The 19,497-nt window shown below is 40.1% G+C and overlaps 2 protein-coding genes across 10 annotated transcripts in view; both read left to right on the top strand.

The window, feature by feature from the left end:
• The window catches only part of OCLN (occludin), a 62,557-nt gene extending 59,172 nt beyond the window's left edge, over positions 1 to 3,385 (top strand). For all 3 annotated transcript variants that reach the window (XM_050793562.1, XM_050793563.1, XM_050793564.1), the window contains exon 9: positions 264 to 3,385. In XM_050793562.1, coding sequence (XP_050649519.1) covers positions 264 to 365 — 102 coding nt within the window. In that variant the 3' untranslated portion in view covers positions 366 to 3,385. The remainder of the gene's footprint in view (positions 1 to 263) is intronic.
• Positions 3,386 to 7,610: 4,225 nt separating this feature from the next.
• Positions 7,611 to 19,497, top strand: part of LOC126956542 (general transcription factor IIH subunit 2) — a 37,014-nt gene continuing 25,127 nt past the window's right edge. Inside the window, exons 1-8 of one of the 7 annotated variants that reach the window (XM_050793580.1) lie at positions 7,641 to 7,683; positions 12,575 to 12,662; positions 13,186 to 13,216; positions 13,609 to 13,686; positions 14,066 to 14,102; positions 14,439 to 14,525; positions 15,187 to 15,237; positions 15,614 to 15,668. In XM_050793580.1, coding sequence (XP_050649537.1) covers positions 14,100 to 14,102; positions 14,439 to 14,525; positions 15,187 to 15,237; positions 15,614 to 15,668 — 196 coding nt within the window. In that variant the 5' untranslated portion in view covers positions 7,641 to 7,683; positions 12,575 to 12,662; positions 13,186 to 13,216; positions 13,609 to 13,686; positions 14,066 to 14,099. The other 6 variants (XM_050793576.1, XM_050793575.1, XM_050793577.1 and 3 more) reach the window with 6 other exon arrangements.

The raw sequence follows: 19,497 nt of genomic DNA, 5'->3' as shown, positions 1-19,497 counted from the left end.
CTGATAAGTTTTCTTGGTCATTTTACAGGTTTTTAGAAATGGGGTATCCTTTTTAAAAACCCAGGTTAGAAGACAGAACTGAGCAAACAGAATCAGCTGCCTGTGTGGTTAGTGATACTGCCAGGCACCTTGAGTGTATTACTTCAATTAACACTCCCAACAATTCTCTGACTAAATATTCCATTTTTTTGTTCACCTCTGCCTTCCTAGCAGACCTGTTTTTATTTTGTTGAATTTATGTGATTCATTTTCTCCCTTTTTAGTCTGCAGATTACAAAAGTAAGAAGGATCATTGCAAGCAGTTAAAGAGCAAATTGTCACACATCAAGAAGATGGTTGGAGACTATGACAGACAGAAAACATAGAAGGCTGATGCCAAGTTGTTTGAGAAATTAAGTATCTGACATCTCTGCATTCTTCTCAGAAGGCAAATGACTTTGGACCATAACCCAGGAAGCCAAACCTTGTGAGCATCACAAAGTTTTGGTTGCTTTAATATCATCAGTATTGAAGCATTTTATAAATAGCTTTTGATAATCACCTGGGCTGAACACTCCAATTAAGGATTTTATGCTTTAAACATTGGTTCTTGTATTAAGAATGAAATACTGTTTGAGGTTTTTAAGCCTTAAAGGAAGGTTCTGGTGTGAACTAAACTTTCACACCCCAGATGTTGTCTTAATACCTACATGTATTTGTTTGCATAGGTGATCTCATTTAATCCTCTCAACCACCCTTCAGATAACTGTTATTTATAATCACTTTTTTCCACTTAAGGAAACTGGGTTCCTGCAATGAAGTCTCTGAAGTGAAACTGCTTGTTTCCTAGCACACACTTTTGGTTAAGTCTGTTTTATGACTCCATTAATAATAAACTCCCTGGCCTTTCATATTTTAGATACTATATATGTGATGATCTACCAGCCTCCCTATTTTTTTCTGTCATATAAATGGCTAAAAGAAGTTTTTCTTAAATAATAAAGATCATGTAAAAGTAACAAATGTGTGAAATTTAAAGATTGTAAATATACATTTACTTTTTTAAGATCAAAGTTTAAACCCAGTGGTTAGAATTTTGTGTGTTTTTAAATACTTTTTATCTTTTATGGTTTACATGCATTTTTTAAAAAAACAACTAAACCTTTTCTTTATATCAGAATATCTGATTACATTTATAATTCAATTGTGACTTGAACTGTATCTTACAGGAATGTTCAATTTCTATACATATTTTATAAGTTATTCAACCTGGTGTTTTCTTTCCATAATAACCTGTTTGATGTTGTTAGTGCTGTTAACATACAGCTGTGGAAAACCACACTCAGGAGTTGTATCTGTTGTTGTTTATACTCTTTTGGGTGCTGTGCTGGTTAGTCGTTTCCCAATCCTTTGGCTGTAAGAATGCTGGTATGTCTGCAAATAGAATGCTATACCACGAAATACCAAATAATTTCAAATGGTGCCCTTAAATTGTATCACTTTTTTAAAAATTCAGATTCTTATTAGTAAAATTAGTTGATAGCACTGTGCTGACCAAGTTGATCATGACCATCCCAGCTTAGACTTTTCGAAAAATCTTTTTTTAGAATAATCTGTGACCTTTAGTATGCATTTCAGATATTTAGGTATATAATTTTTTTTTTTTAAGACGGAGTCTTACTCTGTCACCCAGGCTGGAGTGCAGTGGTGCTATCTTGGCTTATTGCAACCTCCACCTCCTGGGTTCAAGCGATTCTCCTGCCTCAGCCTCCCGAGTAGCTGGGACTACAGGTGCCCATCACCATGCCTGGCTAATTTTTGTATTTTTAATAGAGATGGGGTTTCACCATATTGGCCAGGCTGGTCTTGAACTCCTGACCTTGTGGTCCACCTGCCTTGGCCTCTCAAAGTGCTAGGATTAGAGTCGTGAGCCACCACGCCCAGCCTAAGTGTGTGTGTGTGTATAATATATATATGTTTATATATATATAAATTATATATATTTTATATATATATATATATATATATATATTGGAGATGGAGTTTTGCTCTTGTTGCCCAGGCTGGAGTGCAATGGCGTGATCTTGGCTCACCGCAACCTCTGCCTCCCAGGTTCAAGCAAAAGTAGCTGGGATTATAGGCATGCGCCACCATGCCTGGCTAATTTTTTTTGTATTTTTAATAGAGATGAGGTTTCTCCATGTTGCCTAGGCTGGTCTTGAACTCCTGACCTCAGGTGATCTGCCCACCTCGGCCTCCCAAAGTGCTGGGATTAGAGGTGTGAGCCACTGTGCCCAGCCTATAATTTTTGATAGATGATTTTGAATTATTTTCCGGAGATAAAATTTTAAATGTTTCCATTATATCACTGATTTATTTCTGCAAATTGAATAAATTCTTAATTTTCTGCATGCTGCACATAATAGAAAAGGTATTTTCATAGCTTTTGGATTTATACCAAATGAAAAGGACTCTCAAGCACCTTTAACTGATTTTTCTGTGTTAAATTTTTAACAATTTGTTCTTGGAAGTCAGTGTACTTAATTCATGAAGGCAAGTTTGTCAGTATTTTCACAAAACAAAACTATTCAGCTGAATCCAGAAGGTGAAATAGCAAGAATTTGCATTGTAAAATTGTGTTATAAAATTGGACTTTGAAATTTTAAAAATAGGAAAAATTTTCATATGTATTTATACGAAATACCATTTTAGGAAACCAGGATCAGAGTGTTTCTGTTGGTGTTGGCATTAACTAGCTGGATGTAAATTTGAAAAGCCACTCAGAAAGTTTCCTAGTCTAGCAAGTCAGAGGTTTAGATTAGATTTCCGCCATCCCTTCCATTTCTGACCTGTGGTTCTTGTCTGGAATTCTGCTTTGTTATAAACTATTGTTCTAAGGAGTTCGTTGTGATAGCACATAGTTCATTTTGTAAAGATTCCCTGTATATAAAGTGATGCCCTACATGTGTGGCTTTGTATTAAAAGTATATAGGATCATTATTTTATTTTGAAAATTTTAAATACAGAAAAGTATAAAATATAAGTACCATCCACCTAGAAATAACATCTGTTAATGTTTTGTCATATGTGCTTCATAGTTTTTGAAATAAAGTGAAGTCAACTAGTATTTATAGTAAATAAGTTATATACACATAAGTACATATAGGATATTTAATCCTTACAACGATCTTTTGATATGTGACCATTTCTTATTCTTGTTTTACAGACAAGGAACTAATGATATGATAGATTAACTGGCCATTGTCACACTAGCAAGTGGCAAAACAAGGGATTAGGATCTTGGTCTCTTGGACTGTTAGATTCTATACTTCCATCCTGTGTTGACTTTGTTAATGGATTGGATAATGTGAGATCACTCTGATGTAAATAAAGTGTTCTATATTAATTTTGAGTGCATTTTAAGTACTCGTAACATAAATGCTTCCTGTGAAATATCTGTAAAGACCTGAATGGGTACATATGTGTAAAGAAGAATCAGGGCAGAAGAGTGCTTTTATCATGGCTCCAGGGACCTTAGGTTCAGTTGGTGTGAGAATTCCTCACACAAGGACATTCTCCTTCCTTCAGCATCAGGATGGAAGTGTTTCCCATCTGGACTTTTTCAAAGACTCAGCTGAAGGAATACAGAATTCATAATTTCCTGGCAGCTTATGATTCTGCTACACTACACCATGCCATCTCTTGTGTGAAAGGACAAATTTGATGGAGGACTACGTCATCCCTCATGCTTTTCTTATTGTCTACATTTATTCTAATGGGAAGAAGTGAGCAAAAACACCTCAATAATTTGGGTAGTTTTTAGAAAACGTTGTGTTAGTAAATTAGAATAGTGCTACTTTGGCATTATGAGAAAGAAGCCTGGATACATAACTAGGTTTGTGTATGACTACAACAAAATGCAGAATGGTGTCTCCAAAAGGTTTCCAGTTGCTGCCACAAGACCTGCTTGGTATTGCCTACATGTGTTGTCCTATTTTTGCTTTGCCCTTCTGCAGTTACTTGCTGTGGGACCTTGGAGAAATTAACTTAGCCTCTCTGTACTTCAGTTTTTTGTATCTGTAAAATACATTTGTAATAATCTAATAGTTAAGGAGGTAGTTAATGTGTGACTCAGTCCTTGTCTAAAAGTAAATATGCCTAGCTACCCCTATCTTTCAAAGCCAGAAGGTAAAACTTTAACAAGTTTTCTAAAAGCAAATTGTGGGTTTTTTTTTTTTGTTTTGAGATGGGAGTCTCTCTCTGTTGCCCAGGCTGGAGTGCAGTGGCACAATCTCGGCTCACTGCAAGCTCCGCCTCCCGGGTTCACGCCATTTGCCTGCCTCAGCCTCCCGAGTAGTGGGGACTACAGGTGTCTGCCACCACGATCGGCTAATTTTTTTTTTTAATTTTTTTTTTTAATTTTTTAGTAGAGATGGGGTTTCACCGTGTTAGCCAGGATGGTCTCGATCTCCTGACCTCGTGATCCAACCCACCTCGGCCTCCCAAAGTGCTGGGATTACAGGCGTGAGCCACCGCACCGGGCTGCAAATTGTGGTTTTTTTTTTTTTGAGACGGAGTCTCACTCTGTCGCCCAGGCTGGAGTGCTGTGGCCGGATCTCGGCTCACTGCAAGCTCCGCCTCCCGGGTTCACGCCATTCTCCTGCCTCAGCCTCCTGAGTAGCTAGCTGGGACTACAGGCGCCCGCCACCTCGCCCGGCTAGTTTTTTTTTTTTTTGTTTTTTTTTTTTTGTATTTTTAGTAGAGACGGGGTTTCACCGTGTTGACCAGGATGGTCTCGATCTCCTAACCTCGTGATCCGCCCGCCTCGGCCTCCCAAAGTGCTGGGATTACAGGCTTGAGCCACCGCACCCGGCCGCAAATTGTGTTTTTTGAAGTGCATGTATCATCCAATCCCATATGATTGATCTGTGCTGGGTGCAGCCTTAGAGCCTAGAATTCTTTTGAATTCTAGGCTGAGAATGCAGGATTGGCATTCTAAATATTTGTACGTGATAAACAAATGCTTCTTTAGGTTAGAGCAAATACTTACATATCAAGATCAAGATCGTTAGATACTGTTGTCAATTACAGAGGTTTTAGATGAGGCTTTCTGGAATGATTTAGTTTCCCTGTAAGGGAATCAGCTCTCCCAGTCTTTCAAGTTGCATGCTTTTTATATCTGTTTGATTCCGTTGGCTGAGCTGATTGTGAATGTCCTAATCCTGTTGATTGTGTCTGGCCACTCGTGGGCAAAGAGCAGATTTATTCCATTCTTTATAGTTATAAAAGACATATAGTCTATATGTTATAAAAGACATATAAAAGACATAGTCTATATGTCTTTTAGTTTTACAATTTGAAAAAACATCTGATAGGTTGGATAATTTATTCTACCACTTGTACATGATTAGAATATGTCAGTCATAATCACGCCAAGAGATTATGGATTTATGCATATTTTGTTTTGCTTTAGTACCATTCCTAGTTGAATCTTAACATCCATGTCTAAAATCTATACAGAGCAAATATTACAGTTAGGAAAACTGTTTTAGTCTCCTCTCTGCAAATATGCTTTACATTTATTGGGGAATCCTCTATCCTTTTCCTGATTTTCCTTAAAGTCTTCCCAGGCTGATGGATAACAAACATATACAAGAAACTTAGGGCTTGGGATTCCTCTAGGCTGTTTGTCCTAGAGGAATGCATCCCATCTTGCAAATAGGATGGTCAATTAAGATGGAAGGAAGCAAAAGTGTGGATAGGAAGGAAGGGCACAAACGGAAAAGTGTGGAGTTTGGGTGTGAGTCCTCTAATGAGGTCAAAGGTGGGAGGGAGGCAAGCATGGAAGCTTCCTGGCACTGTGATACTAATTTCCCCTCCTCTCCCTTTTAAAATCGTGTTCATGCAAAGCCAACACAAATAACTAAATAAAATCTTGTCTTCTGGGAGGAAATGAGACTGATTACAGAGCTGCCACTAAGCCCTGTAGGGTTGGTGGAGACAACCCCATTTTACACATCAGTTCATAGACTTGGTGTGACTTCCTTGAGGTCACCCAGCCACTATGTCAGAACCTGATTTTAAATCCAGGGCTGTTCTTTCCACTGCTATGCAAGATACCTTCTGTTTATATTTTTGAGGGAGACAACAGAGATGGGAAGAATTTTTAACAATAAAGGCAACGGAGGGGATGAATATGCTGATGGGGAAGGAAAGAGGCCCCAGCTTCTGCAGTTGCTTTCTGTTATTCCTAATCCTCTTCTCATCTGGGGGTGCACTGCGTCTCCATTTCTCAAGTATGGGAAATGCCAATAATTCCACTTGTGTTAATTGGCAGTCAGACAACTTGTCCAAAACTGAATTGATCTTACCCACCCCACCAACATTTCAATAATTGCGACCCCAACCTTTCAGTTGCTCAGCTGAAGACTTTGGAGGTATCCTTGATTCTTTTCTCATAACACACATCCAGTGTATCAGTAAGATTTAGAATTCAGTCACTTCTCACCAGCTGCTGGTCCAAGCCATCACAATCCCGGCAAAGTTCTTAACAATGCTCACAGCCTTTCCTCCCCACCTTACCCTTCTGATTGTAGCTGCCATCACTCATCCCCTGCTCACTCCTGCACTCGTCAAAGACCCCAATGCACTTCTAACGGGGCCTTTGCACTTGCAGCTGTCTTTGAAGAGCTTTTCCCCTAGATATCAGCAGGGTTAACACCCTTCCTCATTCAGGTCATGGCTTAACTGTCTTCTCAGCGAGGACTCCTCTGGCCACCCTACTTTATTTTTTTTTGAGACGGAGTCTCTGTCACCCAGGCTGGAGTGCAAGGTGCGACCTTGGCTCGCTGCAACCTCTGCCTCCTGGATTCAAGTGATTCTCCTGCCTCAGCCTCCCGAGTAGCTGGGATCACAGGCGCTTGCCAGCACACCCGGCTAATTTTTTTGTATTTTTAGTAGAGACGGAATTCACCATGTTGGCCAGGCTGGTCTCAAACTCCTGCCCTCCGGTGATCCATCCCCGCTAGGCCTCCCAAATCACCATGCCTGGGATTACAGGCGTGAACCATCGCACCCGGTCTAGCCATCCTATTTTAAACTGTCAACTTTTCCCCTTCAATGCTTAGTTTTTCTCCACAGCACTATCACCATTTCATATAGTATATGTTTTTCTTCATACTTACTCCCCTTGGAGAAAAACTCCACGAGAGTAAGGATTTTTGTCAGTTTTTCATTGCTATTTCCTCAGTGCTTAGACATGCATCAGGCTCAAAGTAGATGCTCAATGTTTGCTGAATGAACAGCAAGAGCAACGGAAGAGTCCTGAAATACACAGCAAGAAGCAAGGATAACTCTGGCCTTACTTCTGTAGCCAGGGTCTTTTATCTCAACTTTTTAGAGGTAGAAAAACAAGATCGAGCTCCTCAGAACCCAGGTCGACGGCTGCAGAGCCTTCGACCTTCCGAGAGCGAATGGCGATCACTGTTTTCCAGTTCTCTGCGAAGTCCAGCTGGAAGACAATCCCTTTCCGCGCCCCAACTCAGCGGCGGGCATGCCCTGCACCAGAGCGCCCCGCTCCGGCAGCTGTCGCCTGCACCATCCGGAACGTTTCGCCTTGGCCGCAGCGCGAGGCGGAATGACTTCCGGGGCGCCTCTAAAGCGGCGGGGCGGAGTTTCCGGCTGAGAGTCCTTCTAGCCGGGCCGGTGAGTCCGCGGGTGGAAGTCTGTGTGGCGCAGAGGTGGGGCAGGCTGCTTGGCTAGGTAGGCGGCTGGGAGGGTTTTCGTGGCGGGGAACGGAGGCTGAACTGCCCTGCCTGTGTTCCTAGGGAAGGAGGATGTGAAGGAGCTTGTGAAGGCAGAGGAAGGTAACTTTCGTGTGGGGAGGCGTAGAGTAGGGAGGGGGGCTGCAGGCCGTCCCTCCCTAAGTAAAAGCGCGACTTTTAGAAATGATGGTTCAGGGTTCGAGTTTGTGACCCGCTTGAGAAAGTGACCACCCTCTGAGCCTGAATCCCATACCTGAAAAACAAGGACAGTAATCAGCCTTGCCAGTTTCACATAGCTTGGTAGGGTAAGGTGTGAAGAAAAGCTTCTTAAATTGGGATGTTTGGTGCTCTCATTTGTTTCCAGAGAGCATTCCGAGCTCATGTAATGGGAATCACACCAGTAGGCTTATGCTGAGGAATGTGGATTGTTTGGGGTTGGATTCCAGGAAACAGATCACTTAATTCCACCACCACCCCCCCCCCCCCCCCCCCCCCCCCCCCCCCCCCCCCCCCACCCACCAAGACGGAGTCTCGCTCTGTCGCCAGCCTGGAGTGCAGCGGCGCGATCTCGGCTTACTGCAACCTCCACCTCCCGGGTTCAAGCGATTCTCTTGCCTCAGCCTCCTGAGTAGCTGGAACTACAGGCGCGCGCCACCACGCCTAGCTAATTTTTGTATTTTCAGTACAGACGGGGTTTCACCATGTTGGCCAGGATGGTCTCGATCTCTTGACCTCGTGATCCTTCCGCCTCAGCCTCCCAAAGTGCTGGGATTACAGGTGTGAGCCACCCGCCCGGCCTCACTGATATTTTTAAGAAGAAGATGGACTCTTGGGAAATGATAGGCCATTGGAGATCTTTACAAAGTCAATCTTCAAGATGCATGAATCCTTTAAACAGCGTGCATGTTTACAATCAGACTTCCCATTGAACGTCTGCAGTTTTAGGGACCTTAATACCTCCTGTCCAGTCTCTGATTTCCCATTGCAGGCAGCTCTAATTAAGAAGTCCTTTTAGCCGGGCGTGGTGACTCATGCCTCTAGTCCCAACACTTTGGAGGGCCGAGGTAGGAGGACCAGTTGTGGTTAGGAATTCGAGACAAGGCCTGGCCAACAGGCTGGTGAAACCCCGTCTCTACTAAAAAAAAGTTAACTGTGGTGGCATGCGCCTTAATCTCAGCTATGCCGGAGACAGAAGAGGCAGTGGAATCGCTTGAACCCTGAGGTGGAGGTTGCAGTGAGCTGAGATCGTGTCACTGCACTCCAAGCTTAGGCGACAGAGCAAGACTGTCTCAGGAAAAAAAAAAAGGAAAAAAAAGAAGTCCTTTGACACGATCATCCAAAAGTCTCTCAGTTGCTATTTATTTTTATATTTATAATACATATTATATATTTATAATTATTTCTTTTGAGACAGGGTCTCACTATGTCACCCAGTCTGGAGTGCAGTAGTGAACATGACTCACTGTAGCCTTGACTTGCTTGGGCTCAAGCCATCCTCCCACTTTAGCTTCCCAAGTAGCTGGGACTCAAGTACTCGCCAATTCGCCCAGCTAGTTTTTTGATGTTTTGTAGAGACAAGGTTGCCCAGGCTGATCTGAGCTCCTGAACTCAAGCGATCCTTTTGCCTTGGCCCCCCAAAGTGCTGGGATTACAGGTTTGAGCCACTGTGCCCTGCCAAGAATTTGAGTTTTAAAACATTGAGAACGTTATGTGAGTTTTTCATTTTTGAAGTTCGCAATATGTAACAGAAAACAGGGAAGAGCAAAATGTTCAGTTTAGGCTGGGTGCGGTGACTCACGCCTGTAATCCCAGCACTTTCAGAGGTCGAGGTGAGTTGATCACCTGAGGTCAGGAGTTCAAGACCAGCCTGGCCACCATGGAGAAACCCCATTTCTACTAAAAACACAAAAATTAGCCAGGTGTGGTGGTAGGCTCTTATAATCCCAGCTACTTGGGAGGCTGAGGCAGGAGGATCACTTGAACCCGGAGGCAGAGGTTGCAGTGAGCCGAGATCGCGCCATTGCACTCCAGCCTCGGTGGTGAGTGAAACTCTGTCTCCAAACAAAAAACAAACAAAAATGTTCCATTTATGAGCAGATCACTTGAGGTCAGGAGTTCGAGATCAGCCTGGCAAGTCAGGTGAAACCCTGGCTCTACAAAAATACAAAACATGGCGAAACCCTGACTGTACTAAAAATACAAAAATTAGCTGGGCATGGTGGCACGCACCTGCAATCCCAGCTACTCGGGAGGCTGAGGCAGGAGAATCACTTGAATCCGGGAGGCGGAGGTTGCAGTGAGTCAGGAGGTGGTGGAGTGGAGAGGGAGATTGCATTGGGGAGGGTGGAGGTATGATGAGGACATTTATTTATGAATGAATGAATGAATGAATGAATGAGTCTTGCTCTTTCACCCAGGCTGGAGTGCAGTGGCACGATCTTGGCTCACTGCAGTGTCTACCTCCTAGGTTCAAGCAATTCTCCTACCTCAGCTTCCTGAGTAGCTGGGATTATAGGTGTGCACCACCATGCCCTGCTAATTTTTGTATTTCTAGTAGAGATGGGGTTTCACTATGTTGGCCAGCCTGGTCTCGAACTCCTGACCTCAAATGATCTGCTGGCCTCGGCCTCCCAACGTGCTGGGATTACAAGCATGAGCCACCGTGCCTGTTTCTCTCTCTCTCTCTCTCTTTCTTTCCTTTCTTTTCTTTCTTTTTGAGGTAGGGTCTCACTCTGTTGCCCAGGCTGGAGTGCAGTGACATGATCTTGGCTCACTGCAGCCTCCGTGCCTCCTGGGTTCAAACAGTCCTGTCTCAGCCTCCCTAGTAGCTGGGATTGCAGGCGCCCGTCCCTACCAACCTCCTAGCTAATTTTTGAATTCCTGACCTCAAGTGATCACCTGCCTCAGTCTCCCAAAGTGCTGGAATTACAGGTGTGAGCCAGCATACCTGGCCTGGTTTTGTTTTTGTTTTTGTTTTTTGTGACTCACTGCAACTTCTGCCCTCCAGGTTCAAGCAATTCTCCTGCCTCAGCCTCCCTAGTAGTTGGGATTACAGGCACCCGCCACCATGCCCAACTAATTTATGTATTTTTAGTAGAGACGGGTATCGCCATGTTGGCCTGGCTGGTCTTGAACTCCTAACCTCAGGTGATCCGCACCTTGGCCTCTCAAAGTGCAGGGATTACAGGGATGGAGCCATCGCACCTGGGCCTGGCCTGTGTTTGTTTGTTGTTTTGTTTTGTTTTCAACTTTTATTTTCAGGGAGTACGTGTGCATGTTTGTTACATGGATAAATTGCTTGTTGTTGAGGTTTGGTGTACAAATGATCCCGTCACCCTGGTAGTAAACATAGTACTTAATAGGCAGTTTTTCAACCCTCACTCTCTCTCATTCTTCGTCATCTAGTAGTCTCCAATGTCTGTTCTCATCGTTATGTCCATGTGTACTCAGTGTTTTGCTCCCACTTGTAAATGAGAACATGCTGTATTTGGTTTTCTGTTCCTGTTTTTTTAAGGCCAGAGTGCAGTGGCACGATCTCGGCTCACTGCAGCCTCTCTGCCTTCCAGGTTCAAGCGATTCTCCTGCCTTAGCCTCCCAAGTAGATGGGATTACAGGTGCTCGCCACCACGCCTGGCTAATTTTTTTGTATTTTTAGTAGAGACAAGGTTTCACCATGTTGGCCAGGCTGATTTCGAACTCCTGACCTCAGGTGATCCACTTGCCTCGGCCTCCCAAGTGCTAGGATTACAGGCGTGAGCCACTGCGTTGGGACTCTGTTCCTGTTAATTCAATGAGGATAATGGCCTCCAGCTGTATCCATGTTGCTGCAAAAGACAGGATTTCATTGTGGGGTTTTTTTGTTGTTTTTTTTTGGCTGCTAGTATTCCATGATATATTAGGTACCACATTTTCTTTATCTAGTGCACCACTGATGAGCATCTAAGTTGATTCAGTGTCTTTGCTATTTTGGATAGTGCTGTGATTAACATGAGTGCATGTATACTTTTGGTAGAATGATTTTATTTTCCTTTAGGTATATACCCAGTATTGGGATTGTTGGGTTGACATACATGTGTCCAATAAATATATGAAAAAATGTTCAACATCACTGATCATTAGAGAAATGCAAACCAAAACCACAATGTAAATCAAAACCACGGAACCATCTCACCACCCGTCAGAATGGATATTATTAAAAAGTCAAAAAATAACAGATGTTGGCAAGGTTGTGGAGAAAAGGGAATGCCTATCCACTATTGGTAGGAATGTAGATTAGTTCAGCCACTGTGGAAAGCAGTTTGGAGATGTCTCAAAGAACTATGTTTAATTTTGTGTCCTTTTTTTTGAATTATGAGCCATAGCATTTACCCATTTATAAATAATAAATGTTATTTCAAAACTTTTGATTATGAGAAAATTCAGACATACACAAAGATATTACAATAAATCACATGTCACTCAGCTATAATAGTTTATACCCATACTGACTCCTCACAATTCTACAGTCATGTGTCATGTGATGCATCTATAAAGCATCTATAAAGCAGTTTTGTCATGTGACACATCTATAAAGCATTTTTGTTCTTTTACAAATCATAAAAAGATGCTTTATTAGTACCAAGTTTGTGTATACATGTTCATATTATTTCTTGAAAATGAGAAATGGAGTTCTATGAAGATTTTTAATGACAATTACTGAGTAAAATACAAAGAATAAGATGACCTGGCATTCAATTTTTTTTACTTTATATATGTGTCTAATTTTCAAATTTAATTGGATGCATTTTGTAACAAACATCTTTAGATAACTTACATTCTAATGATTTTTATAGATTACTGAATAATAAAATACAGTTTTGAAAAAATGGATGAAGAACCTGAAAGAACTAAGCGATGGGAAGGAGGCTATGAAAGAACATGGTAAGGAGAGCATTATTGCCCTGTCTTTTCTTTTAGACATTGTCTTTTTTTTTTTTTTTACAACTTTATTAAAGTATATTTTACATTGTTAAAATTCACTCATTTCCAATGTACAATTCAGTGATTTTTTATTAATACTTTACTGAGCTGTGCAGCCATTATCATAAACCAGTTTTAGAACATTGTAACCACTCCAGTAAGATCCTTCATGTCCATTTACAATTAATTTAATCTGGATTTAATTCCACCTGTAGGCAATCATTAGTCTACTTTTTGTCTCTAAATTTTAACCTTTTCTGGACATTTCACAAAAATGTGATCATATACAATCATGCGCTGCATAATGATGTTTTGGTCAAAGATAGACTGTATATATATATGACAGTGGTCCCATAATATTATAATACAGTATTTTTACTATACCTTTTCTATGTGTGTTTAGATACACAAATACTGACCATTGTGTTACAGTTGTCTTTAATATATTCAGTATAGTAACATGCTGTACCGGTTCATAACCTAGGCGTGGGGTAGGCTATACCATCTAGGTTTGTGTAAGTATACCCTGTGATATTCACACAATAATGAAATCACCTAACAATGCATTTCTCAGAACGTATCCCTGTCAGTAAGCAATGCATGACTTATTATAGCATGGTGGTCTGCTGTGGCTGGCTTTCATTTATTTCTCATCCATGTTGCAGCATGTATTGATACTTCATTCCTTTTTTATTGCTGAATAGTATTCCCATCTATGGTTATGCCACATTATTGTTTATCCATTCACTAGTCTGTGGATATTTAGGTTCTTTACGGTTTTTGGCTGTTAGGTAAATGCAGCCATGAGCACTCACATGCAAATCTTTGTGTGGACGTATATTTTCATTTTATTTGGGCTAGTAATCATTTTAGCTTGTCTTTTCAAACAAATAATTATGACTTATAGGGAGATTCTTAAAGAAGATGAATCTGGATCACTTAAAGCTACAATAGAAGACATTCTATTCAAGGCAAAGAGAAAAAGGTATGTAACCTTCCTATGTATGTTAAAAAGGTAAAATATATTCATTTTAAGCCTTTCTATCTATAAACACTCCTCAGTACTTCACTTCAGCTGTGTTTCAGGGAAACTGACCTATTGCCTTCTGACTATGGGGAAAGAACTAGCCACCTACCCTTGCCTCAGCAGGAAATGGTCTTTAGAGACTATCTACAATACCTATAATTATGTGTATTGTATTCCATAAGTTAATTATTTACTCCACTAAAAATGCACATTATGACATTCTTAATCAGAATTAGAAAAAAAGAGAAAGCAGGTCAATTGGAAAGTTGTATTTTTTTCGTGTGTTGGGGGGGATAGTATATTGAATTCCATTAAAATGTTTGTGTAATTTTAACAGAGTATTTGAGCACCATGGACAAGTTCGACTTGGAATGGTATGTCATTATTTTTTACTAGTACAGAACTAGTTTAGGTTAGAGAAATATTCTGACTTGCTAGAAAAAACAATAGTGAAATAACAAAGTTTTTAAAAGAATACATTAAAAATATATGCATAGAATATGAAATTATTAAATGCTATTTTTACTAATCAAAATGGCACTTGAGGCTGGGCACAGTGGCTCATGCCTATAATCCCAGCACTTTGGGAGGCCAAGGCAGGAGGATTGCTTGAGCCCAGGAGTTTGAGACCAACATGGGCAACAGAGTGAGACCCAGTTTCTACAAAACAAAACAAGTACTTGAAATTGGCCCTTTCTTTTTTCTGGTAGATGCGCCACCTTTATGTGGTAGTAGATGGATCAAGAACAATGGAAGACCAAGATTTAAAGCCTAATAGACTGACATGTACTTTAAAGGTAAAATTTAAATTTATACTAAATCATTTAAATTTATACCAAAATCACTTAAACTTCTACTAAGAAAGTGGGGAAGAACACTGGATTCTAAAGGATATTTTTAAAGAATGCAATATTTTTTATTTTTTGCCTTGTATTTTTAGTTAGTACTAATGATAGCTAAGTAGAAGTACTGCCAGGTCATTTAGGGAAATTTTAAACCAACATAGCTAATTATTTGTGTTTTTAATTTCTATCTTCCCACCCCACGTCAGGATCTTGGTTTGTCAGTTATCCCTTTTCTTTATTGAATCTTCATTCTCCTTTGCCTTACTTAAATCTGTCTCCTCAGATTACAAATATGTTCATATTATTCCTAATTTATCAAAACCTATTCTCAATTCTGCTCATTCTCCCATCTCTCTTCATTGGATCTTTTCCTCGTTGAAATTTTTTCTGACACATCCAAATGGTTCCATCTTTTAAAACCTAGCTCAAACCTATCTCATTACCCACCATTTCAAATTAAAGTTTTTACTGTTTAATATTTTTATTACTTAAAATTTTTTGAAAATCTGTAAGTTTAAAAGTCATAAGAAGTGATGCTTGAAACATCACTTGGACATGTTCTTTATGATTGTTATTTTGCCTTTATCTAGTATGTCTTTTTTTATTTAAACAGTTGTTGGAATACTTTGTAGAGGAATATTTTGATCAAAATCCTATTAGTCAGGTACGTATATAAATGATAGAATTCAGAATTAGATTCATGTTTTGCTTCCAAATGTAATTTATTTTTAAAAATTGGACATGTATTTTGTGAATTACCCAAATTGTTTAACCAGTTTCCGGTATACTTAAGAATGAAAAGCATAATAACTCTAAAAGTTAAACAATGTATGGTGAACTCATAGCTAAATTTATTTGCCAAAAACACCATGAGAAAAAGTTTCTCACCTGTTGCTTCTTTCTTTTGTAATTACTAGTTTATTTTAGCTATGTAAATTTTTTTTTTCTGCCCCAATATGATCTACAGGAATAGTTATATATATTCTTAATGGGAAGAAATAACTTGTTAGATTAATAATAATTTTTGTTTTTATTTCAAGATTGGAATAATTGTGACTAAGAGTAAAAGAGCTGAAAAATTGACTGAACTCTCAGGTATGCATAAAATTACCTTTACATGACTCAAGGACTTTGCTTTATTTACCCAACCTCGTAGCCCTGTTTGTATGTCTGCTTAATAAGTAACGTGAAGGGTTCCTCAGTCTTCTCTAGGGGAAACAATTTAATAACATTTCCCCCACCATTATATTCTTAGGATACAAGGTTAACTATTCTAAATTGAGTTCTTCATAGTGGCAAATAATAATTACATTGAATATAAATGTTTTTATTTAAAATCTATATGTGCTTATCCTGAAATTTTTTTTTCTTTCTTTCTTTTTTTTTTTTTTTTTTGGAGACGGAGTCTTGCTCTGTCACCAGGCTGGAGTGCAGTAGCGTGATTTCGGGTCACTGCAAAGTTCGCCTCACGGGTTCAAGGGATTCCCTGCCTCAGCCTCCTGAGTAGCTGGAACTACAGGTGCCCACCACCACACCATGCTAATTTTTTGTATTTTAATAGATATGGGGTTTCACTATGTTGGCCAGGATGGTCTTGATCTCTTGACCTTGTGATCAGCCCACCTCGGCCTCTCAAAGCACTAGGATTACAGGCTTGAGCCACTGTGCCCGGCCTTATCCTGAAAATATTAAAATACAGTTATTGTAATCATTTATAAAATCCAGTTAATCTTAAATTCTTAAAAAGTTAAGCATCTAATTTAAAAGGGAAAAAGTATAAAAATTAAACTGTAGCTATTGCTAATGAATCAATTTTTCTGCTTCCATGACATACCTAACTGAATTTTAGTTGCAAAACGTAGTAATGGCATTTTAAAATTTGCTTTGGTATATATGCTGTTACAGATTTGCATCACTGATTCTATTTTATTTTCTGTGAAACACGCTATCCCTTAAATCTGGTTCTCAACCTTTTATCCTTGCCAACACACATAAGGGAAATGACATACTTTCTTCATTAGTAGTTTTTCATTAAATGCAGTGAGGAGTGAAATGTACATTGGCGAGGAGTGAAATGTACATTGGCTTGGAGTGATCCAAGAAACTCAGTTGTGAGTAACCAAAAGAATGTCACGCTAGCTTAGGTGCAGAAGGAACATTTTTGGCTATATTCAAAGATGGGCCAATTCCATATATAGCTGCTGTGTATGTTGGGGTCCTGGCTTTGTCGGGCTTCATTCTCGGATAGATTTTCTGGAAGTTGAAAGATGTCTCTTAATTGTCCCAGTCTACATTGTACCCATAGCCTATAGCTTCAGCACACGTCTTGGGAGAACTCTGATTGGCCTGACTTATTTATTTTTTTTTTTTTTGAGACGGAGTCTCGCTCTGTCACCCAGGCTGGAGTGCAGTGGCTGGATCTCAGCTCACTGCAAGCTCCGCCATTCTCCTGCCTCAGCCTCCCGAGTAGCTGGGACTACAGGCGCCCGCCACCTCGCCCGGCTAGTTTTTTGTATTTTTTAGTAGAGACGGGGTTTCACCGTGTTAACCAGGATGGTCTCGATCTCCTGACCTCGTGATCCGCCCGTCTCGGCCTCCCAAAGTGCTGGGATTACAGGCTTGAGCCACCGCGCCCGGCCTGGCCTGACTTATGATTTGCCCATCCATGAACAAAGTGGCCAGTGAATGAAGTATTTTGTTTGTATGCTTCGATTGCCTGCCAATGCCCAGAGGAGGATAGAAGTAGGGTCAGCACCATATGAACTAAGCAGGATTATTATGTAGTGGAAGAAGATGGTTCCTCCAAGGTAGGGCTATAGGGTCAATACTTTCCTCTCACTTTACCCACCCCAAATTACCAGCAGTTTTCTTTCTTTCTTTCTGTCTGTCTTTCTTTCTGTCTTTCTTGTCTTTCTTGTCTTTCTTGTCTTTCTTATCTTTCTGTCTTTCTTTCTTTCTTTCTGTCTTTCGTCTGTCTTTCTGTCTTTCTTAGAAGGAGTCTGTCACTCTGTTGCCAGGCTGGAGTGCAGTGGCGCTATCTTGGCTCACTGCAACCTCCGCCTCCCGGATTCAAGTGATCCTCCTGCCTCCCGCTCCTGAGTAGCTGGGATTACAGGTGTGCACTGCCAGGCCTGGCTGATTTTTTTATTTTTAGTAGAGACAGAATTTCACCATGCCGGCCAGGCTGATCTCAAACTCCTGACCTCAGGTGATCCACCCACCTCAGCCTCCCAAAGTGCTGGGATTACAAGCGTGAGCCACTGTGTTCAGCCCCAGCAGTTTTCTATGGAAGTCATATACGTAAAGATGAAAAATACTCTGGAGATTCTGACAGGCCTCTTGAAGCCACCTTTTTTCCTCCAATCAGACCACTGCTGTAAACCACACTGACACTATTGTGGTATGCTTTTTTCCTATACCCATAACACAGTGGGAGATTAAAAATAATTTTGTAGGGTAGGAAGAGAAGTGGATAGAGAGCCAGGAGATCTAGGTTTGGGTGCTGCTGGTCCTGCAGTTAAGTAGGCATATGTCTTTGGGCAAGTCATTTCACTTGTTTAGATTTAGATTAATTTTCTCACTTATGAAGTGAGGGATTTGGTCTGCTTAGTGAGGTACTTTTCATCTCTAAAATTTATGAATCTAAAATACTTGCAGTAAATATTAACTATTACAAATAGTTAATATTTATTACAAATAGTTAATATTTTAAAACTTATTCAGATGAATAAAAACTCAAGGGAGCTCCCAAGTTGATGAATAGACAAGACATGATTCACACAGAAAAAAACCCCAGAAATTAAATAAGGGAAACTAGTAATCCAAAAAAACTCCACCCAATTCCATAACATTTTATTTTTTAATATATTTTAAATGAGCAAAATTAAGTTTCAAAAGCAATATGTTGCTTGTGGAACCACAGAGAAACTGTTATTTATAGTGCTGATAGTCTTATAAATTAGTTCAGCATTTTTTAGAACAGCATAAAAATTGTTCCTGAAATTATATTTAGGAAATGTTATGGAAGGAGAATGATCACTCTACAAAAATACTCTTTGTAACATTATGTGTAATAGTGACAGATTAAAAATTAAACGTTTAAAAGTATACTTTGATGGATTATATTTTATGACAAAATCAATTTAATGATTTGATACGAAGACAGTGCTGAAATGGAAAATGTTTACGGAATACTATATTTCATTGAAACTCAGATTCCATCAATTACAGTATACTTTTATAAGCCATTAAGAAGGAAAAGTCGTAGTAGTTAAACTTTGACACAATATCAAATGATATATGAGTTGGCTATACTAGCTTCTTGGTAATTTGACATGTCTGTCACTTTGGGGGCTGGGCGTGGCGGCTTACACCTGTACTCCCAGCACTTTGAGAGGCTGAGACCGGAGGATTGCTTGAATCCAGGAATTCAAGACTAGCCCGGACAACATGGCGAAACCCTGTCTCTACCAAAAATATAAAAAAAAATTTAGCTGAGTGTGGTGCTGGGCACCTGTAGTCCCAACTACTTGGGAGGTTGAGGTGGGAGGATGGTTCGAGCCTGGGAGGTAGAGGTTGCAGTGAGCCGAGATTGCCCCATTACACTCCAGCCTGGGCAACAGTGCCAGATCCTGTCTATAAAAAATTTTTATATTAAAAAGAAAAAGAAGGATTTGGCAACTTCTCCCCCCTTCATTTGAATTGCTTGGCATAAGATAGACAATCTTTTCAGATGCTATTTGGTAAGAGAAGATAACACAGCTTTGTCTATTTGTGGGACTATTCCTTTCTTAGGTCTTGTAAACCTCTTGATTTCTTCCCTCAAGAAAAATACGGGATTGCATGCATTCTTCCATCAATATTTGCTTCATTAATAATAAATTTATGCCTCACTTCTATGTTCCACACCTTTCTACATAAAAAT

Source organism: Macaca thibetana, chromosome 6 (assembly GCF_024542745.1).
Source record: "Macaca thibetana thibetana isolate TM-01 chromosome 6, ASM2454274v1, whole genome shotgun sequence".
NCBI classification, from domain to species: domain Eukaryota; kingdom Metazoa; phylum Chordata; class Mammalia; order Primates; family Cercopithecidae; genus Macaca; species Macaca thibetana.
Note: the sequence above shows the minus strand (reverse complement) of the source record. Positions and strands in the feature narration are given on the sequence as shown.